At 40.7% G+C, this 18,222-nt stretch overlaps 2 protein-coding genes across 9 annotated transcripts; both read left to right on the top strand.

Annotated features, from left to right (window-relative positions):
• The first annotated feature begins 31 nt into the window (after positions 1–31).
• On the top strand, positions 32–7,745 carry malt2 (MALT paracaspase 2). Of its 7 annotated transcripts, none has more exons than XM_044199954.1 (17): positions 47–226; positions 731–875; positions 1,099–1,265; positions 1,956–2,086; positions 2,290–2,434; positions 2,532–2,719; positions 3,169–3,265; positions 3,494–3,544; positions 3,901–3,993; positions 4,128–4,331; positions 4,603–4,780; positions 4,892–4,966; positions 5,156–5,283; positions 5,871–6,020; positions 6,156–6,313; positions 6,506–6,643; positions 6,996–7,745. In XM_044199954.1, the coding sequence occupies exons 2-17, from the start codon at positions 748–750 to the stop codon at positions 7,437–7,439; spliced, it is 2,475 nt and encodes an 824-aa protein (XP_044055889.1). In that variant the 5' UTR covers positions 47–226; positions 731–747; the 3' UTR covers positions 7,440–7,745. The 7 variants fall into 7 exon arrangements, with proteins under 7 accessions (XP_044055891.1, XP_044055889.1, XP_044055884.1 ...); XM_044199949.1 differs by having other exon boundaries at positions 1,099–1,298; XM_044199951.1 differs by having other exon boundaries at positions 437–875; positions 1,099–1,298.
• Positions 7,746–7,871: 126 nt separating this feature from the next.
• Positions 7,872–17,317, top strand: safb (scaffold attachment factor B). Of its 2 annotated transcripts, none has more exons than XM_044199948.1 (21): positions 7,872–8,181; positions 8,513–8,609; positions 9,481–9,545; positions 9,713–9,919; positions 10,010–10,072; positions 10,181–10,220; positions 11,020–11,446; positions 11,800–11,843; positions 11,924–12,033; positions 12,169–12,318; positions 12,762–12,850; positions 13,111–13,160; positions 13,271–13,350; positions 13,805–13,941; positions 14,267–14,372; positions 14,648–14,844; positions 15,328–15,505; positions 15,844–15,926; positions 16,041–16,099; positions 16,344–16,398; positions 16,547–17,317. In XM_044199948.1, the coding sequence occupies exons 1-21, from the start codon at positions 8,029–8,031 to the stop codon at positions 16,665–16,667; spliced, it is 2,511 nt and encodes an 836-aa protein (XP_044055883.1). In that variant the 5' UTR covers positions 7,872–8,028; the 3' UTR covers positions 16,668–17,317. The 2 variants fall into 2 exon arrangements, with proteins under 2 accessions (XP_044055883.1, XP_044055882.1); XM_044199947.1 differs by having other exon boundaries at positions 7,873–8,181; positions 13,805–13,947.
• Positions 17,318–18,222: the final 905 nt, after the last annotated feature.

Here is an 18,222-nt window from a genome sequence, read left to right as displayed (position 1 = left end):
TATGACAACGCTTCATGGAAATGATCGAGCCTACCGGGTATGGCAGAAAAGAGGAACCGAAATGAAAAGCAAATCATCTGGGGAACAAAAGATCGTATGATTGGAAGCCCGATGGGGTGTAAAATGCACCAGACATTTCTTTTTATCTAAAAACCTATCGTTCCTCTTTCTCTAAAACTGGATATGATCACCGGTCTGTAGACCTAGGCTACTTATTGTAAAGTCGGTAAGTCCAAAGTTTTCTTCAGGACTTTGATAAATGCTACAGTATTTTAATGGCGGAAGCGGCAAGTGGTGTCGCATTTGGCGTTAATAATAAACGTTGTGGTGTTTAGTTTAGTCAGAATACAAGTGGTTCATTTTCTAGCATCGCTGTTACCTGACTTACTTCCTGAATAAGATTAATATCCCCTGTCGTGTGCGTGTGTGTGTACAGTTCAGGCGGATTTTCCTCCGTGCCAGGCATTCTCATAAAGTTGACCACGGGTTTACAACCTGTAGTTTTGTTGCGTACCAATCGTGTAGGCGAACAAGTGGGAGATTCATCCAATCATCCAATCAAACCACTGTTGTGGGTCATCACTGTCAGTCACGTCCCGACTGAATCACTGCCACGCGGTGGAGCTGATCATTAAAGGTGGTAGAGGTTACTGGGGGCATATTTTAGCGCATAAAGTTTCGCTTTAATGCCCCTGTTTGTCCAGTAACGTTAGATCTCTGGATTTGTTAGTGGCGACACATGCGAAGATGGAGATGAGCATTGGTACTCTTGGTGAAGGAGTCCTGAACGGGCTGTCAAAGATGTTGGACAACTCAACCTGCGGATGGAGGCAGCTAGCCAATGCAGTGTCCGAGCAACCGAAATTCCGCTGCAGGTGAGACATTGAAGGCGTCACACGTAGGGGGTAGCAGCGCCCTACACAATATGCAAACAATATCCACACCTTTTTCATAACCATAATGACTAATTTGAACATTTACATTTCATCCTGTATCGCAAGGATTTTCTTTGATGTATGAGGAACAGGTTTGTCCCTCCATAATACTTTACATGTCACCACCCTTACTAACACTGTCCATTGAACTTCCTCCCTGCAGTGAAAATGAGCTGACCAGCTGCTCACTCCAGGTGCTGAGCGCTGCAGGCAGCCCCGGACGCACCCTCCTGGCTCGGCTAGCTGATCGTTCCTGCCCCCTAGACTTCCTGCTCCACTGCCTGAGGAAGATGGACCACCAGGAAGCTGTACAGTACCTCACCACCACAAGTAAAGTAGAAGTGACTGGAGTGCCATACAAAGGTGTTGACATGTACTCCAGGAGATACCTTTTTAACTATAATAATCCAACCTAAGATAAACTTGGGTTTGTTTTTCAACGGGGTTTAATGTTACATTTTGCAAAAAAAAAAGTATGAAAGTAGCAAGTACATTTACTCACATGCGCTGTGTACATTTTGAGGCACTGGTACTTTATTTGTGAATAGACCTTTCTCAGTGTGCACATTTTGACTTGTCATATCACTAAAATAACAGGTCTAACGAATAACATTAGTGATGGCTCAGTTTAATTTAGATGCCCCAGTAAGCCATACCAATGAGCCAGCATGCACAATAGCAAAGCCTTGGAACACCTACTGTAAATGGAATAAAGCTATTATTAATGGTCTTCATTAATGTTATTAATTAGTTACACGTGTGAATGTCAGCAGTGAAAAATATCTTTCTTTTTCAATGTCCTCAACGTCCCAAAATGCCAAAGAAAGAGTAAGAGTATTAGTAAGTAAGTAAGCAACAGGAATGGTTAAAGAAACGCGTAGCTATCATCTGACGCTCCACATCTAAATGAAAATACCTGCGCTCTGTTTCGTCTTATCTGTACATATGTATGTGTGTGTGTGTGTGTGTGTGTGTGTGTGTGTGTGTGTGTGTGTGTGTGTGTGTGTGTGTGTGTGACAGTGGCAGAGGTGACCCAGATCACGGTGCAGCCACAGTCCCAGCAGGCCACATTGGGGGGCAGGGTGGTATTGACCTGCAGAGCCTCTGGTCCCCCTGGACTCAGCTACCAGTGGTTCAGAGGCAAAGAGGAGGTCAGTCCATCATCTTATGATTATGTGATTATGATAAGATAAGATTTCAGGTCAAACCTCGAGTTATGTGGAGTGTTCTGTATTCATGTTACTTTTTCATATTGATGTTAATGCTGTAATGAGACAAATCATTTGTTCTCTTGATAGTTCTTATCAAATGTCAATTATAAATTGGTTATTGGTCGATTATTTCCTTGTTTTAGATTTTGGATGAGACCGGGAGTACACCAGAGCTGGTTCTGTGTCCTTTAGCCCCGGCTCACCAGGGTCACTATATCTGTAGGGTCAACCACGGAGAAAACTGCATCTTCTCCCAGTGGGCTCATGTTCGCTTCGTCCACTCTGAAGGTACCTCTCCTCTCCTCCTTCTCTTCTCCTTGTTTCCCTTGGTTTATTTCATCTCATGGCATGTGATGTAATGTCCTAATAAATCTTGTCATCTCAGGCTGCAGCAGCAGTCTGTTTCCAGGGTCAGTGAGCGGGCTGCTCATCACCCATCAGCCTCAGTCCCAAGCAGTGTCTGAGGGTGACACTCTGTTCCTGGAGTGCAATGCAGAGGCCAACCCTCCTGCCCAGTATGAGTGGTACCACAACATGGTGCCCATGACACAACACAAGACACGTTCACTCAAGGCAAGTATATTCACAGAGTCTGCTGTGAAACTGCTTACCTACTGTACAACGATTTAAAGTTTTTGGATTAAAACTTTTAAAAGGAAGAAAAGCTTTACAGCCAAGGCAAGAAATACAAAACCATGGTGCTATCATCATAAAAGGGGTATCATAAATACACATATCACATAAAAGCAAGTCTGTTTTACACTTAAAGGGGGATTTGGTTAGCTTAAGCTCCTCTCAAACTGGCAAAGTCCTATTTGTCGCTTGTTTGTAATCTGTATTTTCCGAATTCTGTTACATAGCTTTGCACCAAACCTGTGCGTGTCAACTTAAGAGTGTAAAGATAATCAGATCAGGGTGATGCAATTTTGCCTTGCAATAGATCACATACAAAAATTCATAGAATTCTCACATTTGGTCTCTTGGTGTGTAGTTGATGTTGTGTATTCTTGTGTTCCCTGTAGATCCCATGTGTGACCACAGGACACAGAGGACAGTACAGCTGCAAGGTGTTCAATTTGTACCACGAGGTGTGGAGTGACACAGCAACAGTGACCATTGGTGAGACCCAGGCGCATTTCTTGTTTCTATATACAGAATGTAAAATTATAAATGAGAAAGATCAAAGAGGTCTTAAAAAGTTTAAATGCTTATGATAATTGTGTGAATATTATTACTTTCGAGGAATTTGTAAACATAGATAGACCAGCATTAAGTCTGACATTGCACATTTATAAGAAAGTGCAGTACTGTGCAGTGAATAACTTATTGTTTTGCACTTTTATATAGGCCCCAGTTCCATCACTGATGCTTCCTGGGTAGAAGTCGATCGTGGTCTAGGTATTCTTTATATCCTGAATATTTAGGAGCGACTAGAGGAAATAGAGTAGAATTGTTGTTCCTTTGTCCTTTTCTACATCATCACACCTTGACTAGCCTTGTTCCCGAGTATCATGTAGGCCTACTTTTGTGTGTGTCAAAGCAGCTAAATTCGCTACTGGTATTGGTTGTGTGTGTTGAAATCTTCAAACTGTGGACTGGGTTCATCTCATTAATAGAAAGCAATGTGCACAGTATGTGTGGTTACCAAGCACTGTAGAAATGGAAATGAGACATTAAACAAACAGTCTCATGTAAGATCAAACAGCATGGGTTTTTTAATTTGAATTTTAATCTTTTCACATTGGTGTTGACAGACTCACAGGAAGTCCACAGGTCAACCTGCGGACCAGGAATACATCCGCTACAACAGATGGTCAATCCGCCCCCAACAGCTAAGCATTTCCATGGTGAGTTTTGCCCAAACAAATACTCTAGTCACAATACAGTATCTGTGGATCAAACTATACACTGTAAATAGGTACATTACATGATTTTTTTAGGTTAATGGTTCTTTCGAAATGCCTTATGTTCTCCTCCACAGCAACAGACAAAGTTGCTCTCCTGATTGGCAACATGAACTACCTCTACCACACTCAGCTGTGTGCTCCCATTGCTGATGTCCACGAGTTGACCAACGTACTCAGACAAATGGACTTTAAGGTGGTGTCCCTGCTTGACCTCAACTGGCAGGAGATGCACAGCGCTGTTACAGAGTTCCTCTTGCTGCTTGACAAGGGAGTCTATGGTTGGTCTCTTGTCCATCTGGACAATATGTTCAAAATTCATTTAATATCTGTGTCTGTACTTTTAAAGACTGTAACACAGGATATACACTGCTCTACGCCTACATGATAATAAAATAAAATAGATGTACCACCACTTTTTTAAATATAATATGAAACTAACTAAATGCTTATTTAAAACAGATTTTTTTTTAACAACAATAAGCTAAAAAGGCTAAGAATCTGACCTTGATGCTATGCTAGTGACACACTATTTTGTCCTTCCTTCCACAGGCTTGCTATACTTTGCTGGTCATGGTTATGAGAATTACGGCAACAGTTTCATGGTTCCCATCGATGCGCCGGCCTCCTACACATCAGAGCACTGTTTGTGTGTACAGAATATACTGACCAGGATGCAGGAGAAAGAAACTGGGCTTAACGTATTCCTGCTAGACATGTGCCGCAAAAGGTGCAAATTATTATTTTTTTAATTAATGAATTTATATACCAGCTTTTTATGTCACGTTGAAGTTATACCATCTGCTGTACATATTTATGCTTCTAATGATTTCCTTTTTAGAAACCCAAACGATGATATCATTGTACAACCAGGACTGCTCAAGGTGACAGCAAATATAGTGTTTGGATATGCCACGTAAGTTGCTGATTCTCTGACACATTCATTTTCAAACTACGTTGGTGTCTTAATTCACCTGCTCTGTTTTTTTTGCTTTGAATGAATCCAGTGTTGGAGAGAGTAGGATAAACATATTGTCATATGTCTGAATTACTCTCCTTGCTTTAGGCTAAAAGGTGTCACTCATGTGTAGCTTGTTGTGTTTAGATGCATAGACGCGGAAGCATATGAAGTGAGGAGGGAAGACGTGTCAAATGGCATCTTCATAAGTTTCCTCAAACGGCGAGTTTGTGAGGATGAGAAGGTCACAGTCATGCTAGACAGAGTGGCTGAAGGTATGTAGAGCACACATGTGAAGTATGAGATCTCTAAATTAGGCCTATAATAGATTTGCCTATAATTAGATTGTTTGCTCAGTGACACGGGTTACTGACACACCTAGAGTTAGTTCCACCTGTGCTTTTCCTCCTAAAAGTTAACATGTCTGCTGTGAGAAAGGTGTATTGAACTTCCTGTGGCAAAGCATTTGGTTGCTACTATGGCAGCAAATAGGTTTCTTCTGGTGTACAAGAATGTGTGGGAAACATTTTCTTTAACCAGAGAAATGCTTCAAACCACTGTAAAATGTTTTTAGTTTGAATGCACCCCTGATGTTACTGTTTCTGTGTGGGACAATGTAAGGTGGAGAAAAAGCATACTACATACACATTCACAAAGGACAAAAAAATGTTGCTGCACTGCTTTCTGTGGGTTGAACATTTTGTGCATGTTGCAGTTCTGGCCACATACCACTCAGCCATGTTACCGCATTAACAGATGATGGAACACACCTGTTGTGACAACACTCTTTGGGTTCTGGCCAGATGTGCAACTCTAACAGCAATAATTAACGCACACTGTAAAATCTATTCACTCTTACCAGACATGGGTCGTTGTGAGATCACGCGAGGGAGGCAGGCTCTGGAGCTACGCAGTAATCTGTCTGAACGACGCTCCCTCACCGACCAGATACAGACCTCTGAATGTTCTGCATCCTATTCGGCTCGAAACCTGCAGTGGGCTGTTGCTCACGGTACTCTTTTCACAAACATTATCTTAAATAATTAATTAGAGTTATATCTTGTTTGTAGATGACTATTTAACGTTGGCATGAAATCAAAACCTTTTTGTCTTAAAGTATACCTAATTCAAATGTCTTCCTTCATAGTCCTACCGAAGAGCCATTGCCTGCAGTTTGACTGTGGAGTGAAGGTTCAGCTTGGGTTTGCTGCTGAGTTCTCCAACATCATGGTCATCTACACTCGGATACTTGAGAAGCCCAAAGAAATTATTTCCTGCTCTGCTCAGCTTACTGACTTCTCTGAGGTTTGTCAGCTGATATTACATATAAAGATTTGAGATTTTAAAGACACACAAAGACATTTGTTCTGGCCCATAATGGCTCATCATGCTTCTGATCTTGAATCCTTCAGTCTTTCAACAATACACTATATTTTAAACAGGAATTAATTTGTTTTTGTGGATACTTGTACACTGTATTCTACATTACTTTGGCAGGATGTGGACATTGATCTGAAGAAGAGTAACCAGGAGACTCTGCTTGAAGCTGGCAGTTTATTATTGATCAAGGAAAATCTTCCATCACCAGAGGTCCCTAGTCTCTACACACGCATCCGAAGCCTGCAGAGACTCAGGGTCAGACTCTTGTCATTGTTTTCATAATTAGTACTCCTATTTCTGTCCTAGGAGAAACCTGATAAATCTTGTGTGTGCCCTCTGGAGACAAATTAGTAGTATTTGGCACAGTTAAGAATAAGGCTTATGCCACCATTTTAAATATTTTAGTTTAAATTTATTTTGAAAAGGATGTAATTAAGTCTACAATTAAGAGTAGAATTTAAGTATGTTACATTGATTCATTGTCCTATTTTGAGTGATATTTCATAATCTTTTATGGAAGCGGTCAGAACCCAGAGCTAAGAAACCTTTTTATATTTTTCTTCTAAAGCTAAAAAGCACATTTTGCTGCTCTTCACTGTCTTTGTAGAGGGAGCTCACATTCACCGTCTGCCTTCATTACACCTATTCCAACATGGATGAAGAAGTACAGGAAAGGCAACCAGTGACAGTTGGTAAACCACTGGTCTCCAAACTCAACCTGTATGAACCACGACCGCCTCGCGCCTGCTCTGCCTCCTCATCCTTCAGCCTGGACTCCTTCAACATTCCTGAGTGCTCTTCCTTTTCTGAGGCCTTTGCCTCTGTTGGTTCAGCCTCAAACACATGGTCAGATTATGCACAAACTGGAAGAGAATCTTCCACCACCGAATCTCCAACGTCATCCAGAAGTGCCAATATACCAGAGGAGACTGACAGTCCTGAATTATTTGAGGCCACTCAACCTCTTGTTGCCAGCAAAAGCTTGCCGCACATCCAAATAAATGACACAAACTACAAATTTAGTGACATGTATAATTTTCATTCTCACTAAGCATTATGAAACCTGTGATTTGACCATTACACACTGATAAATCAGCAGTAAACAAAAAAAGATGGGGGGAAAAGCCCGTGAATTTGCAGACCCAGGACTCTGGTCATTGTATGTGCTCCATGTAACTATGCATTAAATTTTTGTAATGTTTTATAAACGTTTTTATAAGAATTTGATACATTATAATGCATTGAAAAGTGATTACACTGCAGATCAAGTTCGATATGTGTTCTGTTTGTAAGAAGAAATAAAACACAAGATGAATTGTATAAACTGTTATTAAACTGTTGACATCCGTCAAAAATAGTTTGTTGTCACCACTGCATGTTTCTTGTTTTTCCTATTTTAACAGTGAATGTGTTTGCAATCGATATTTTTCAGTGTGTATAAATGAAGGCAGCTTTCTCCACTGCTCTCTCTCTGCACTATAACTGCACTGCGCCTGCGCCTTGACGTCAACTGGCTCACCGCGGCCTCCATTTTGCAGTAGTTTTGTTAGCCAGCTGCTTCTATTCGTGGTGCAGCATCCGTAAATAAAGTGCATAAAAGGATTATATAAAACTAAAGAGATATTTTCACTGATACAACTATGGCTGACCCATCAGCAGACGTGGAGGTTCAGGAGGGCGCGGAGGTGCGCAAACTGTCGGAGCTGAGAGTCATCGATTTGAAGGCCGAGCTGAAAAAACGAAACCTGGATACCACGGGTGTCAAGAGCGTGTTGTCGGAGCGTCTGAAAAAGGTCTTCTAACTGTTCACTTGTTAAACAACTAGGCGCTGCATTTTATTAATACAAGTACTACAGAAGCCTGTATTTTCTGGGTTCGCGAAGACACCCTGTCAAACCAATAAAAGCATAATGATACGTTAGCTTACGAGGCCCATTGACCTGAACTGTGTGCTAACGTTAGCATTAACGCTTTAGCTAACGTTTGTGCCAAACAGCCAAATGCTTTAATTTTCGCGTGGCTTTTTAGTTACATAGTTGACGTTGGTGTTGTTTTAAACCCCTTTTGATTTGAACAGTGTATTAAAGTGTTCGTTTGTGGTTTTGCTCAAATCTCCATGAACAGGCAATCGAGGAAGAGGGTGGAAATCCTGATGAGATTATTGTCACTCCGGAGTCAGCCCCAAAGAAATCTACACCTAAACGGACTAACGTTACCAAAGGTAAAGTTTGCGTAAGATGCGATGTGGGCACCACGTAACATGCACTGTAAATTACTGTACACTCTGAAACACCGTCTGCCCCATTCGTTTCTGTTTAAACGAGACGATACTACTCGCTAAATGACATCAGATACTTGGTCTCGTGGTATTTCATGCCTGTGCGCGTTCACATGAACTCTTTGCCTTGCGTTAAGAAATAACAGAAAATATTTCAGGGACCAGTTTCGGCGGTTATATTCACTTACCGTTGCCAGTGTACAGTACATGGGTGTACACTCAGACTATACTGAGGGTGGATAACATCTGTCAGTAACACAATACAGTTAAGCAGCACCAAGCAGAAACTACAGCCTCCAAATGACCACAATGACTCTCCAAAACAGTTTGAACAAAAACCGAACATTAAAACTTATTTTAGGGTTGTTGTATTAGACTGTGGTGGTTTTTGCTAGATGTACATAAACTGGCATCTTCGTGTATACCACTTCCTGGATGTGTAACCTGAACATGGATAAAAAGTTGGTAGGTTTGTCTTTACCTGCAACAAATTCTACCTTTTTTATGAGTCTTAAAATGTCAATTTGTCATTTTGTTTGAGACTGTAAGGGAGCTGTTCTATAAAGGCAATGAAAATTCATAAATTTGTAGTTGGTATTGAAATGTACTATGGTGTTAGGTGTACCTAATGCGCATACTATAGAGTTGAATCAGCACATAATAAAAATGCATGCATAAAAATGTCACTTGTCTCAGATGTATTGGATTGCATTATTGTCCACCTCCTATAAAATCTGACACACAACAGTTTTCTTTGATACCAGTTGGACACCCAGATGAAGACTTGGTCTAAAACAAAGCATGTTTTCTGTAGATACAAAGCAAGAGAATGATGAACCTGAGGACAGCACTATCGAGGAGGATTTCCATGATGACCATGTGAGTTTGCTAAAAGATTAACTTACTTTCACATACATAAGCACTACTGTAACATAATGCTTTGCAGAAGTGGAAGCCCCCCTGAAAGACTGCAGAGGTGTGAGGCTCTGGATATTGCTGTTGAATGTTTGTTAGTGTTTGAAGGAAATTTCCCCGTCCTTTTTCAGGAGGAGCTTCAGGATGATCATGAGAACATGCAGGAAATGGACATCCTCGACATGAATGTTCTGGATGAGACAGAAAATGATAATGGAATACCAGCCGAGGATAATGAGGATGAAACAGAGAATAATGCCTCTGATGAAGACGCAGTGTTGAATGAAGAACATGAAAACAGGGCCTTGGAGCCAGAAGATGAGGCAGAAGGTCCAGAGGTGAGAAACTAGACTAGAAACTTGTCTACTAATTTTGTTCCTTGTCTTTTTTAAGTTTTAATGTTACTGCATTTGTATCTGTTGTAACAGATGGATGAGTCTGAGAAGTTAGATAATGATGAATATATGACGGGCTCATCATCAATCAATATGGTATGTTTTCTCACAAATATTTTTCATGTGTGTAAAGCTTGCAAAGCCTCGGTAGAACTAAATAGCACGAACAGTCACAATCATTAAGACATCATTCTTGTCTTTTAGGCTCAGGATCCAGATGCAGACGACATGAAAGAAGAAACAGGTACTGTCGAAAATGGTTTGTAAAAAGATGGAGACATCTTTTTACAGTGTTGAGCTTGCAAACACTTTGTTTAGTTTCATCCAGAAAGAGAGACTGGAAGCCCAAAGGGAATTGCTGGCCTTGTGTTGAAATTTGGTTAACCATAATTAATAATTTCCCTGGTAAATATTGATTAAGTTGCCAGTGATGTTTTCACAGTAATAAAACAGCAGTGGTTAACAATTTGATGCACACTGACAGCAATTCAATTTCAAGGTCAGGGAAGTGTGAGCTGTTGCAGGTGATTGCAGTGTTTCTAGGTTGCCACATGAAGATCAAGGCAAAGAAGATCCATCAAGTCTCATCAACTGTTACAAGTTTTTAAAGACACTGACTCAGAAATCAGCTGGATGTGAAATTGCTGGACTTGAGCTGAAGTTCTGGTCATCATGAATGGACACTGGGAAAGTCAAAGGCTGAAAGAAGACGGACTGCAGCGAGAATGTACTGCTGCACTGCTGATCTTGTCGCTCTCTTTAGCACTGAACTCTTTGTCTGCTTTGGATCAGGTGAACAAGTGGTTCAACTTGAGAAATGAGCCAAAGTGTTAGTCGCACTAGTTGCTTGGTTGTCCTCCAGCCTTTGGGTTCTCTTCCAGTCTCTCGTTAGGGTCTACTTCATCGTTTTAATACATAGTTCTAAGAGCACAGGCCAGTGGTCATGACGTTCCTAATCCAGGCCTTGCCAGTTCCTCGTTAACCATTGCTGTGTTTCAGAAGTGATTAAACTCTGTGCCATTCTATTCCTGTTAAATCCGTAGAAAATGACAAAGTAGCCGGGTCTTGTTTATCTGAGCCGCTTAACGAAGATCATCACCAGAGCCACGAGACGAGCCCTGAAGAAGAGCAAGCTGCCACCGCCGGAGGGGAAGAAAATGTGTCCGACACTGGTGCCAAGTCCAACAAAGCTGCCTCTGGAGATGTGGAGAGCGACAGGGATGTTGTGGAGACTGACACCAACGAGGTTGGGGACACACAGAACGTCCCAGAAGAGACATTTGACGGTGAAAACAAAAGCTCGCAGGCTGTTAGTGTAAGCAAACAGGGCGCTGTGGGTGAAACTGTTGATTCAGAAATGGGGTCTAAGAAGGGTGAGGAGGATGAGAAGACAGAAGAGAAAGCTGCTGCGGATTCAGCCTCGACAGTGAAAGAGTCCTCTTCTGTAGAGGGCGATGATCAGAAAAAGAGGTTTGTTGCTTTCTGTCTACTAGAAACCAAAATGGCTATCTCTGTTGCATTGGCTCCTTTGTGCTAGCAAAATTTGGATGCTCTTTTGGAGGTAAAAACGTTCTGTGCATTTGTCTGTTTTCATTTGTCATTCCTTACACTCACCTATCCCACTTTATTACCCATTAACAAGTAATGTATTGGGATTGCCATAGGGTATAGTTCCATTTATTCACTGTTAAATCACTGCACTATGGTACGTGATGGGCTGATCACTGTCAGTTATATATTATACCATAAAACACATAAGTATGAGGAGAGATCCCAGGTATCCTCACCGCTGTATATTTATGGCCTTTTTTCTTTGTCTCTAGCCCTGAGGAAAAAGATGGCAAGACTGAGTCAAAAGATGAAAAGGGTGAGTGAATAAAGTGTTGTTTTTCCTGTTCTGTACCTTCAAATTCAATGAATATATTCTCATTAATTTATTGTGTGTAGCTGCTGGAAGTGGTGCTGCAGCAAGCAGTAGCAGGAATCTGTGGGTCAGTGGTCTCTCTACCACTACCAGAGCGACTGATCTGAAGACGCTCTTCAGCAAATATGGCAAGGTTAGTCCATGCAGACTGTCCCTCACTGTTGTCACCAGGCCTAGAATTTACAAATAATTAATATTTGATCTAGAATTGAGGATTTTTTTTTTTTTTTTTTTTTCCTTCTCCCATTCCCTGGTCCATTTCCTGCAGGTTGTTGGAGCTAAGGTGGTGACCAACGCTAAGAGCCCTGGGGCTCGCTGCTATGGTTTTGTCACCATGTCCTCCACAGAGGAGGCCACCAAGTGTATCAGCCACCTTCACAGGACCGAGCTGCATGGCAGGATGATCTCTGTGGAGCGGGTGAGTGTCGGATGAAGATTTTTGCTTCATATTAGTGTGTTCAATGTGTGTCCAATAATTGTGGTCCCACCCAGATAAACACCTTATGGATCTGAGTGAATCTTAGCATTTGTATGCAGAACTCTGTTTTCTGTAATTAAAGTGAGTTCTGTCAGCTGTAAAGTGGGAATTTTATGTTTTGCTAACCTGATGGATAATATCTAATTACACTTGATATGCAGCAAAAATGGTAACACAAGGAGATTGTTGCATTTGTTAATGTATCATTTTGTTAAAGATTAGACTATCTTTTGGGACAGAAATAACTTCAGTTGAAGAGCACAATTATCACAAGTAATCAGATACTTCTTTTGTGTTCTTCTTTTCATTGTGTGGTACGATCAGTGTGAAATTTCAGCTTTTTTAAATAAACATTTTCCTGTTTAACATTTAAACATTTGTAGGCTAAAAACGAGCCTGCTGGGAAAAAGCCAGCAGACAAGAATGACTCCAAGAAGTCTGGCAGTGACAGGAGACACTCCTCTGACACCAAGTAAGAATGCTAACAAGCTGCCTCATGAATAAAGTCTGTTACTAAAAATGCCCCACCAGCTTGGTATTTTTTTCTTGTGTGCTTTTAAATATCATGGGTGTGTAGATTTTTAGCATGGCATGACCCAGTGGTAACAGGGCAGTTAGAGCTACATAACTCAAGAGTGGATGAGCCATATGGCAGAAAAGTAAACCAGTCACGGATGTTGTTTAAAATGTTTTTTGATATAGCTCTGATAGAACTGTTAATATTTCCTGTAGATCTGAAGGAAAGGATGAGAAGTCTGAGGGAGAAGGAAAAGATGCCAAAGGTGAGAAATGTTGGATAATTTCGAGCTTTACGTAGCAAGTTTAAAAAAAGGACACCTCTCTAAAACGTTATCTTATATTCTTGACAATATCAATTGTGTTTGTTTGACAGCGCGAAATGAGAGGACGGTAGTTATGGACAAGTCCAAAGGAGAGCCTGTCATCAGCGTCAAAACCAAAAGCAAGGAACGAGTAAGTAAACACTCACCATTCAACAACTCATACAACCCCTATAACCTTTAAATTTTTCCTCCAAAGAGGGTTAGAAGAATGAGGGCCATAAACTGTTAAAGGACCTTGAAAAGCTTGAAAGGCTAGGATAATGTTAACACCAAACCGGTCCTATAATATAATATAATATAATATAATATAATATGTAAGAACTTTACAGAAAGCTGAGTTTGTGTGTTGCTCATTTCATCATAGCCATAGCCTGTCTGGGCTTGTTTTTTTTGGAAAAGGTCAAAACAAACCGATGGAAGTAGCAATGTTGGAGTCAACAACTTTCATTGTATTCATGGCCACCATATAGCAAATTCAAATCTGCAGGCCAGATTTTATTTTGACCTCCAGGTACTCTTCCCTAACTTTTTTTTTTTTTTTTTTTTAATCTTTTACATTTTCTTTCCTTCTCTCCTTTCTCCAGAGCACAAAGAGTCGGGACCGCAAGTCAGCCAGTAAGGAGAAGAAAGATATCCTGTCATTTGACCAGATCAAGGAGCAGAGAGAGCGGGAGAGGCAGAGACAACGAGAGAGGGAGATCAGGGAGGTGGAGAGGCGCAGGTGCACGTAAGGATCATGCAAGGGGGGCTAGAAACAACAATCTGAATCCACCATAGGGCTTAATGAAACATAATTAAGTATTAATAAATATCTTTTATTTGTCTGGATTATTAACTTGTGAAGGTCCATGGGAAATACATTTTTACAACACCGCTGCTGTGTCTTATTTCTATAGAATGAAATTGTTCCTCGCTGAAGAAATTATCTTTGTAGCAGTTTGTTCAATATGATTTTACACTGGACGTTATTAACCTATATTTACTCACTTGTCTTCCAAAACAGTACATTTGGTGGTGAGAGATTGTTCTTTGCCATCTTCTTTCAGTGACCGTGATCGTGACAACCGTCCAGACCGTGAGCGCGAGCGAATCCGTCTTTTCCGGGAAAAAGAGGAGAGGAAACACTTACTGCGGAAGCGACACTGGCTGGAGGTACTGTCAGATATTTATTTCTAAGTAATCTCTCAAAGGATTTCCCTTTCTCTCACTGCATTGCTATCAGCGGTTCTGCCCACATATCTTGTATTATATTTTCTCCAGTGCAAATCTTATTCTGTTGAATACATACACTGTTTTAAATTATAGTAATAATGTAATAGAAATATCTGTTCATCAATAATTTTGTTCCCACATATCAATTTGTCAAAATTTTCTCACAAGTTTCATGTATGTAATCTTACTGAACCCATGAATGGTTTGATTCCCAGACTGAAAAGCAGCGCCTCGATGCAGACCGTATGGAGCGGCAGTTCTTGGAGCGGGAAAGGCTACGCATAGAGTACGAGAGGAGGCGCGAGCAGGAAAGGATCCTCAGGGAGCGTGAGGAGCTGCGACGGCAGCAGGAGCAGTTACGTTATGAACAGGAGCGACGCCCCGTTAAGAGGCCTTATGACATTGATGGCAGGTAAATAATAACATAGTGTAGTGATGCTGAACAGGATGATTGATAAATGGATTTATTGTTTAGCAGAGAGGTTTTTGATCATTCTAAGTAGCAGCATTAAAATATTACCAATAATTATTTTTTCAATCTTTTTTATTAAAGTGCTCAAGTTTACAATCTGCCATCTGAGCATGATTACACCAAAGCAAAAAAAAGGGGACAAAAAAAAGAAATAGACACAAAAACAAAAAAGCAACCTGTTTTTATGTAAAGCTTGGAGCTGCAATTACAGGCACACTCATAAACTATATTTATCTAGTTTCTAGCTCTAATATTGCATCTTGAGTCTTTTGTATAAAAGCCTGCCAAATAGAATCAGAAAATCACGTAATCAAGTATTACCAATAGTAAGGCTGAGAGCTTCAGTACTTGTGTAGGTGCTGTGTGTGTATATGTATGTGTATGTATATATGTGTGTGATGTTGTTGCCTGCTCTTCTTTTAGGAAAGATGACTGGCCTGATAAGCGTATGGCTATTGATGACCGTTATGGCCGTTCAGACTTCGGTCGACAGGAACGTTATCAGGACTTTGACCACAGGGACCGGAGCCGTTACCAAGACGACATGGTTATGGACAGGCGGGACAGCGCTCGTGGCATCGGTGGAGACAGAGATGGCCAGGTAAGAGTCACAGTTTTCACTCTTTTGAAAACAAAATAGAAACTGGTTGAGGTACAAAGCCAAAACAGTTAATGTGTTTTAATCACTGCTGCTACAACTCTTCTATTCTGAATCTTGAATCTCACTACAGTCTAGATGTATCACATAAACTTCAGTAAAGCCACTTAAGTTAAAATATGTGTGACTGACACATAGACAAGTGCACATGTAAACAAATGCTCACTCTACTGCCATTTTTTAGTGGTGCACAACTGCCTAAAAAACAGTAAAACATGTACATCTTTGAAGCCTAAAATTTGTAGCAACTGCACAAGAACACTGTGTCTTGTCTCTTGCAGCACTTCTCAGACAGGTCAGACAGACATGGCAGAGAAGGCAGAGACTCCTGGAGTGGAGGCTATGACAAACGCATTAACCCCAGGTGAGCATGACACTGAGCTGGCACTGGCTTCAGTTTAAACCATTTAAAAACCTAAGTAGAGGCCATTGTTTTTTCCTGAAGGAGGGAAATAATGTAAAAATGTTTGTCTTTTAGGGAAGGAAGTCGAGACTGGGACTCCAGCAGGAAGATGGATGGAGACAGAGCATGGCAAAGTATGCATGTTTGTGCAATATTGTGCCATTAATGACTGTATTGTTAATTACACTGACTGCATTTGTGATGACATGATGCACATTTTGAAGTACAGTAGTTTTGCCTTCTGAAGATTGGAGTGGCAGATGGCACAAATATAGTAGCAGGCTGAAGGAAAATAATGTAACATGTCCTGAAACTACAGTTAATGGCAATATAGAGCTCTTGGTCTGTGTGTCTGATGTTTTGCTTTTTTGTTTCTAGGTAGAGACGGTGCTATCCCAGGCCAGAGCCACATGGCACGTGGAGGAATGGCAGGGTGAGGAGTGAATATCAAATGGATTTAAGTCTCATTTTTGATGTTATCCCTTGTTAAAACAACTTCAGCTAACAAGCGGCAAGCACTATTTGTTAGAACAGTATCGAATCAGTGTGTGTCTGTGTTTTTTGTATTTTTTTGTCACCAGCCGTGGAAGCTACATGAACACAGGAACATCTCAGTCCCTCTCTGGGGCTCTCAACAGACAGAACCAGCTGATGCAGGGCAGCGGCGGGCTGCAGGGTGGAGCTTTTGGTCGACGCTATTGATGTCTGTCTGTCTGAAGACAGTTGTGCGACTGTTTTCAGGAGGTCATATTAAGAAGGATGTGACCATCTTAGTTTTGTACATGTTTTTAAATCAGGAATTCTTTTTTTGACACAATTCCAATCCATTTTTGATGGAGACCTTTATTTTTCTGGTTGCTTCCTTTTTTTATATATTTTTTTGTGTGTGTGTGTGTGATGTAGTGATCTCCTGCCTTGTATTTATCCTTCAGTCCAACGTACCTTGTTTGTATATCACGACTGTCTGCTCACAAGAATAAGTTGTATATGCAGGTTGGCCAGTGGTCGAGAGTCACATACACCTGAGTGGACGAATCTAAACTCACCAGTCTTCTCTCGGTATCCCAGTTTGTCTGAAGCATTTCAGAAGTTTCCATTCTAGTTAAAGGAACCTTTGTTGCAATTACATTTGTTCAGAGCTTGAGGCTCCTTTTTGACGTTATTCTTTTTATAACACAGATGGTTGGTGAAGTTTTGGTGCTGAAGAAAAGGGTTTTAAAACTACATGTCACATTCTGATTCTCCATGCTTGTTAGACTTTTTTTTTTTTTATTTCAATTTGTGCTTTTTCTGTACATAGTATCTGATTTGTGTGATTGTTGGATTATGGTAATAAATGCCCCTGTAGTGTGTATGTGGTCACAATCTGTTGACTGATGAAATCTAAAATTTAATGTATGGTGTTTCAGGCTTAGTTTTCTGTAACTCGTGTTTTTAGTTTTTGTTTTCGTGTCCTTCTGTTGACAGTGTTGTTTGTTTAATTTAATGCCTAGTAGTGTCTAGTGGAGCTCAGTTGTAAAATTCACAGGGTGAAATTGCCTCTAACAATAAAAGTTTTTTTTTTTTTTCATCTTTTTGCAGTGGTACTACTCAAACAAGTGCTACCTGCCTCATATTTTAAATTGCCAAAACAATTGTTCAAAAATCAATTTCAGGGGCTTTGAAGCATATGATCTGGCATTACGTATTGAAGTAACTATTTAAATTTCAACCCTTTTATTAGAGCTTACTGATGTATTACAGTTTATGTTCTCATAAAAATGCAGTGTATAACCTGGACACTAAATATTAAAATTGCTATAATTCTGTTAACTTTTCCTATAACACACAGTGGGTATTTGCACTAAGACTGCTGTTTTGGTGCCCTGAAACTTTTCCAAATGTCAGAGGCAGTGTTACTCAACTTGAAGTCCAGTGAGGATGGAAATATTTTACATGGCTTGTAGACCTCCAGCACAGACTGAAGAAATGAGGTGAGAAGCTAGTGGCTGCAATCGCAAACCCTGTGGGTGGCCTGGGACAACTGGTTGGAGTCCAACGATGTCTTGACACTCACCGCAGTAAGTGTCAGTGTTGCATGTAACAGCTCATTGCAGAATAGCCCATGATCCAGGATTACAGAACATATTGCATGTTTCATTGCCATGGATGCCATTTTGACCTCTGTAGTCCACACTCGTACATCATGAGTCGAGGTGTGTTGGCTTAGATGTGATTTCCAGATATAGCTCCTTCTTCACTCCAACTTCCTTGGTAC

The sequence above is a fragment of the Siniperca chuatsi genome, linkage group LG6, assembly GCF_020085105.1.
Source record: "Siniperca chuatsi isolate FFG_IHB_CAS linkage group LG6, ASM2008510v1, whole genome shotgun sequence".
Lineage (NCBI taxonomy): Eukaryota > Metazoa > Chordata > Actinopteri > Centrarchiformes > Sinipercidae > Siniperca > Siniperca chuatsi.
This window is presented reverse-complemented; position numbering and strand designations above follow the sequence as displayed.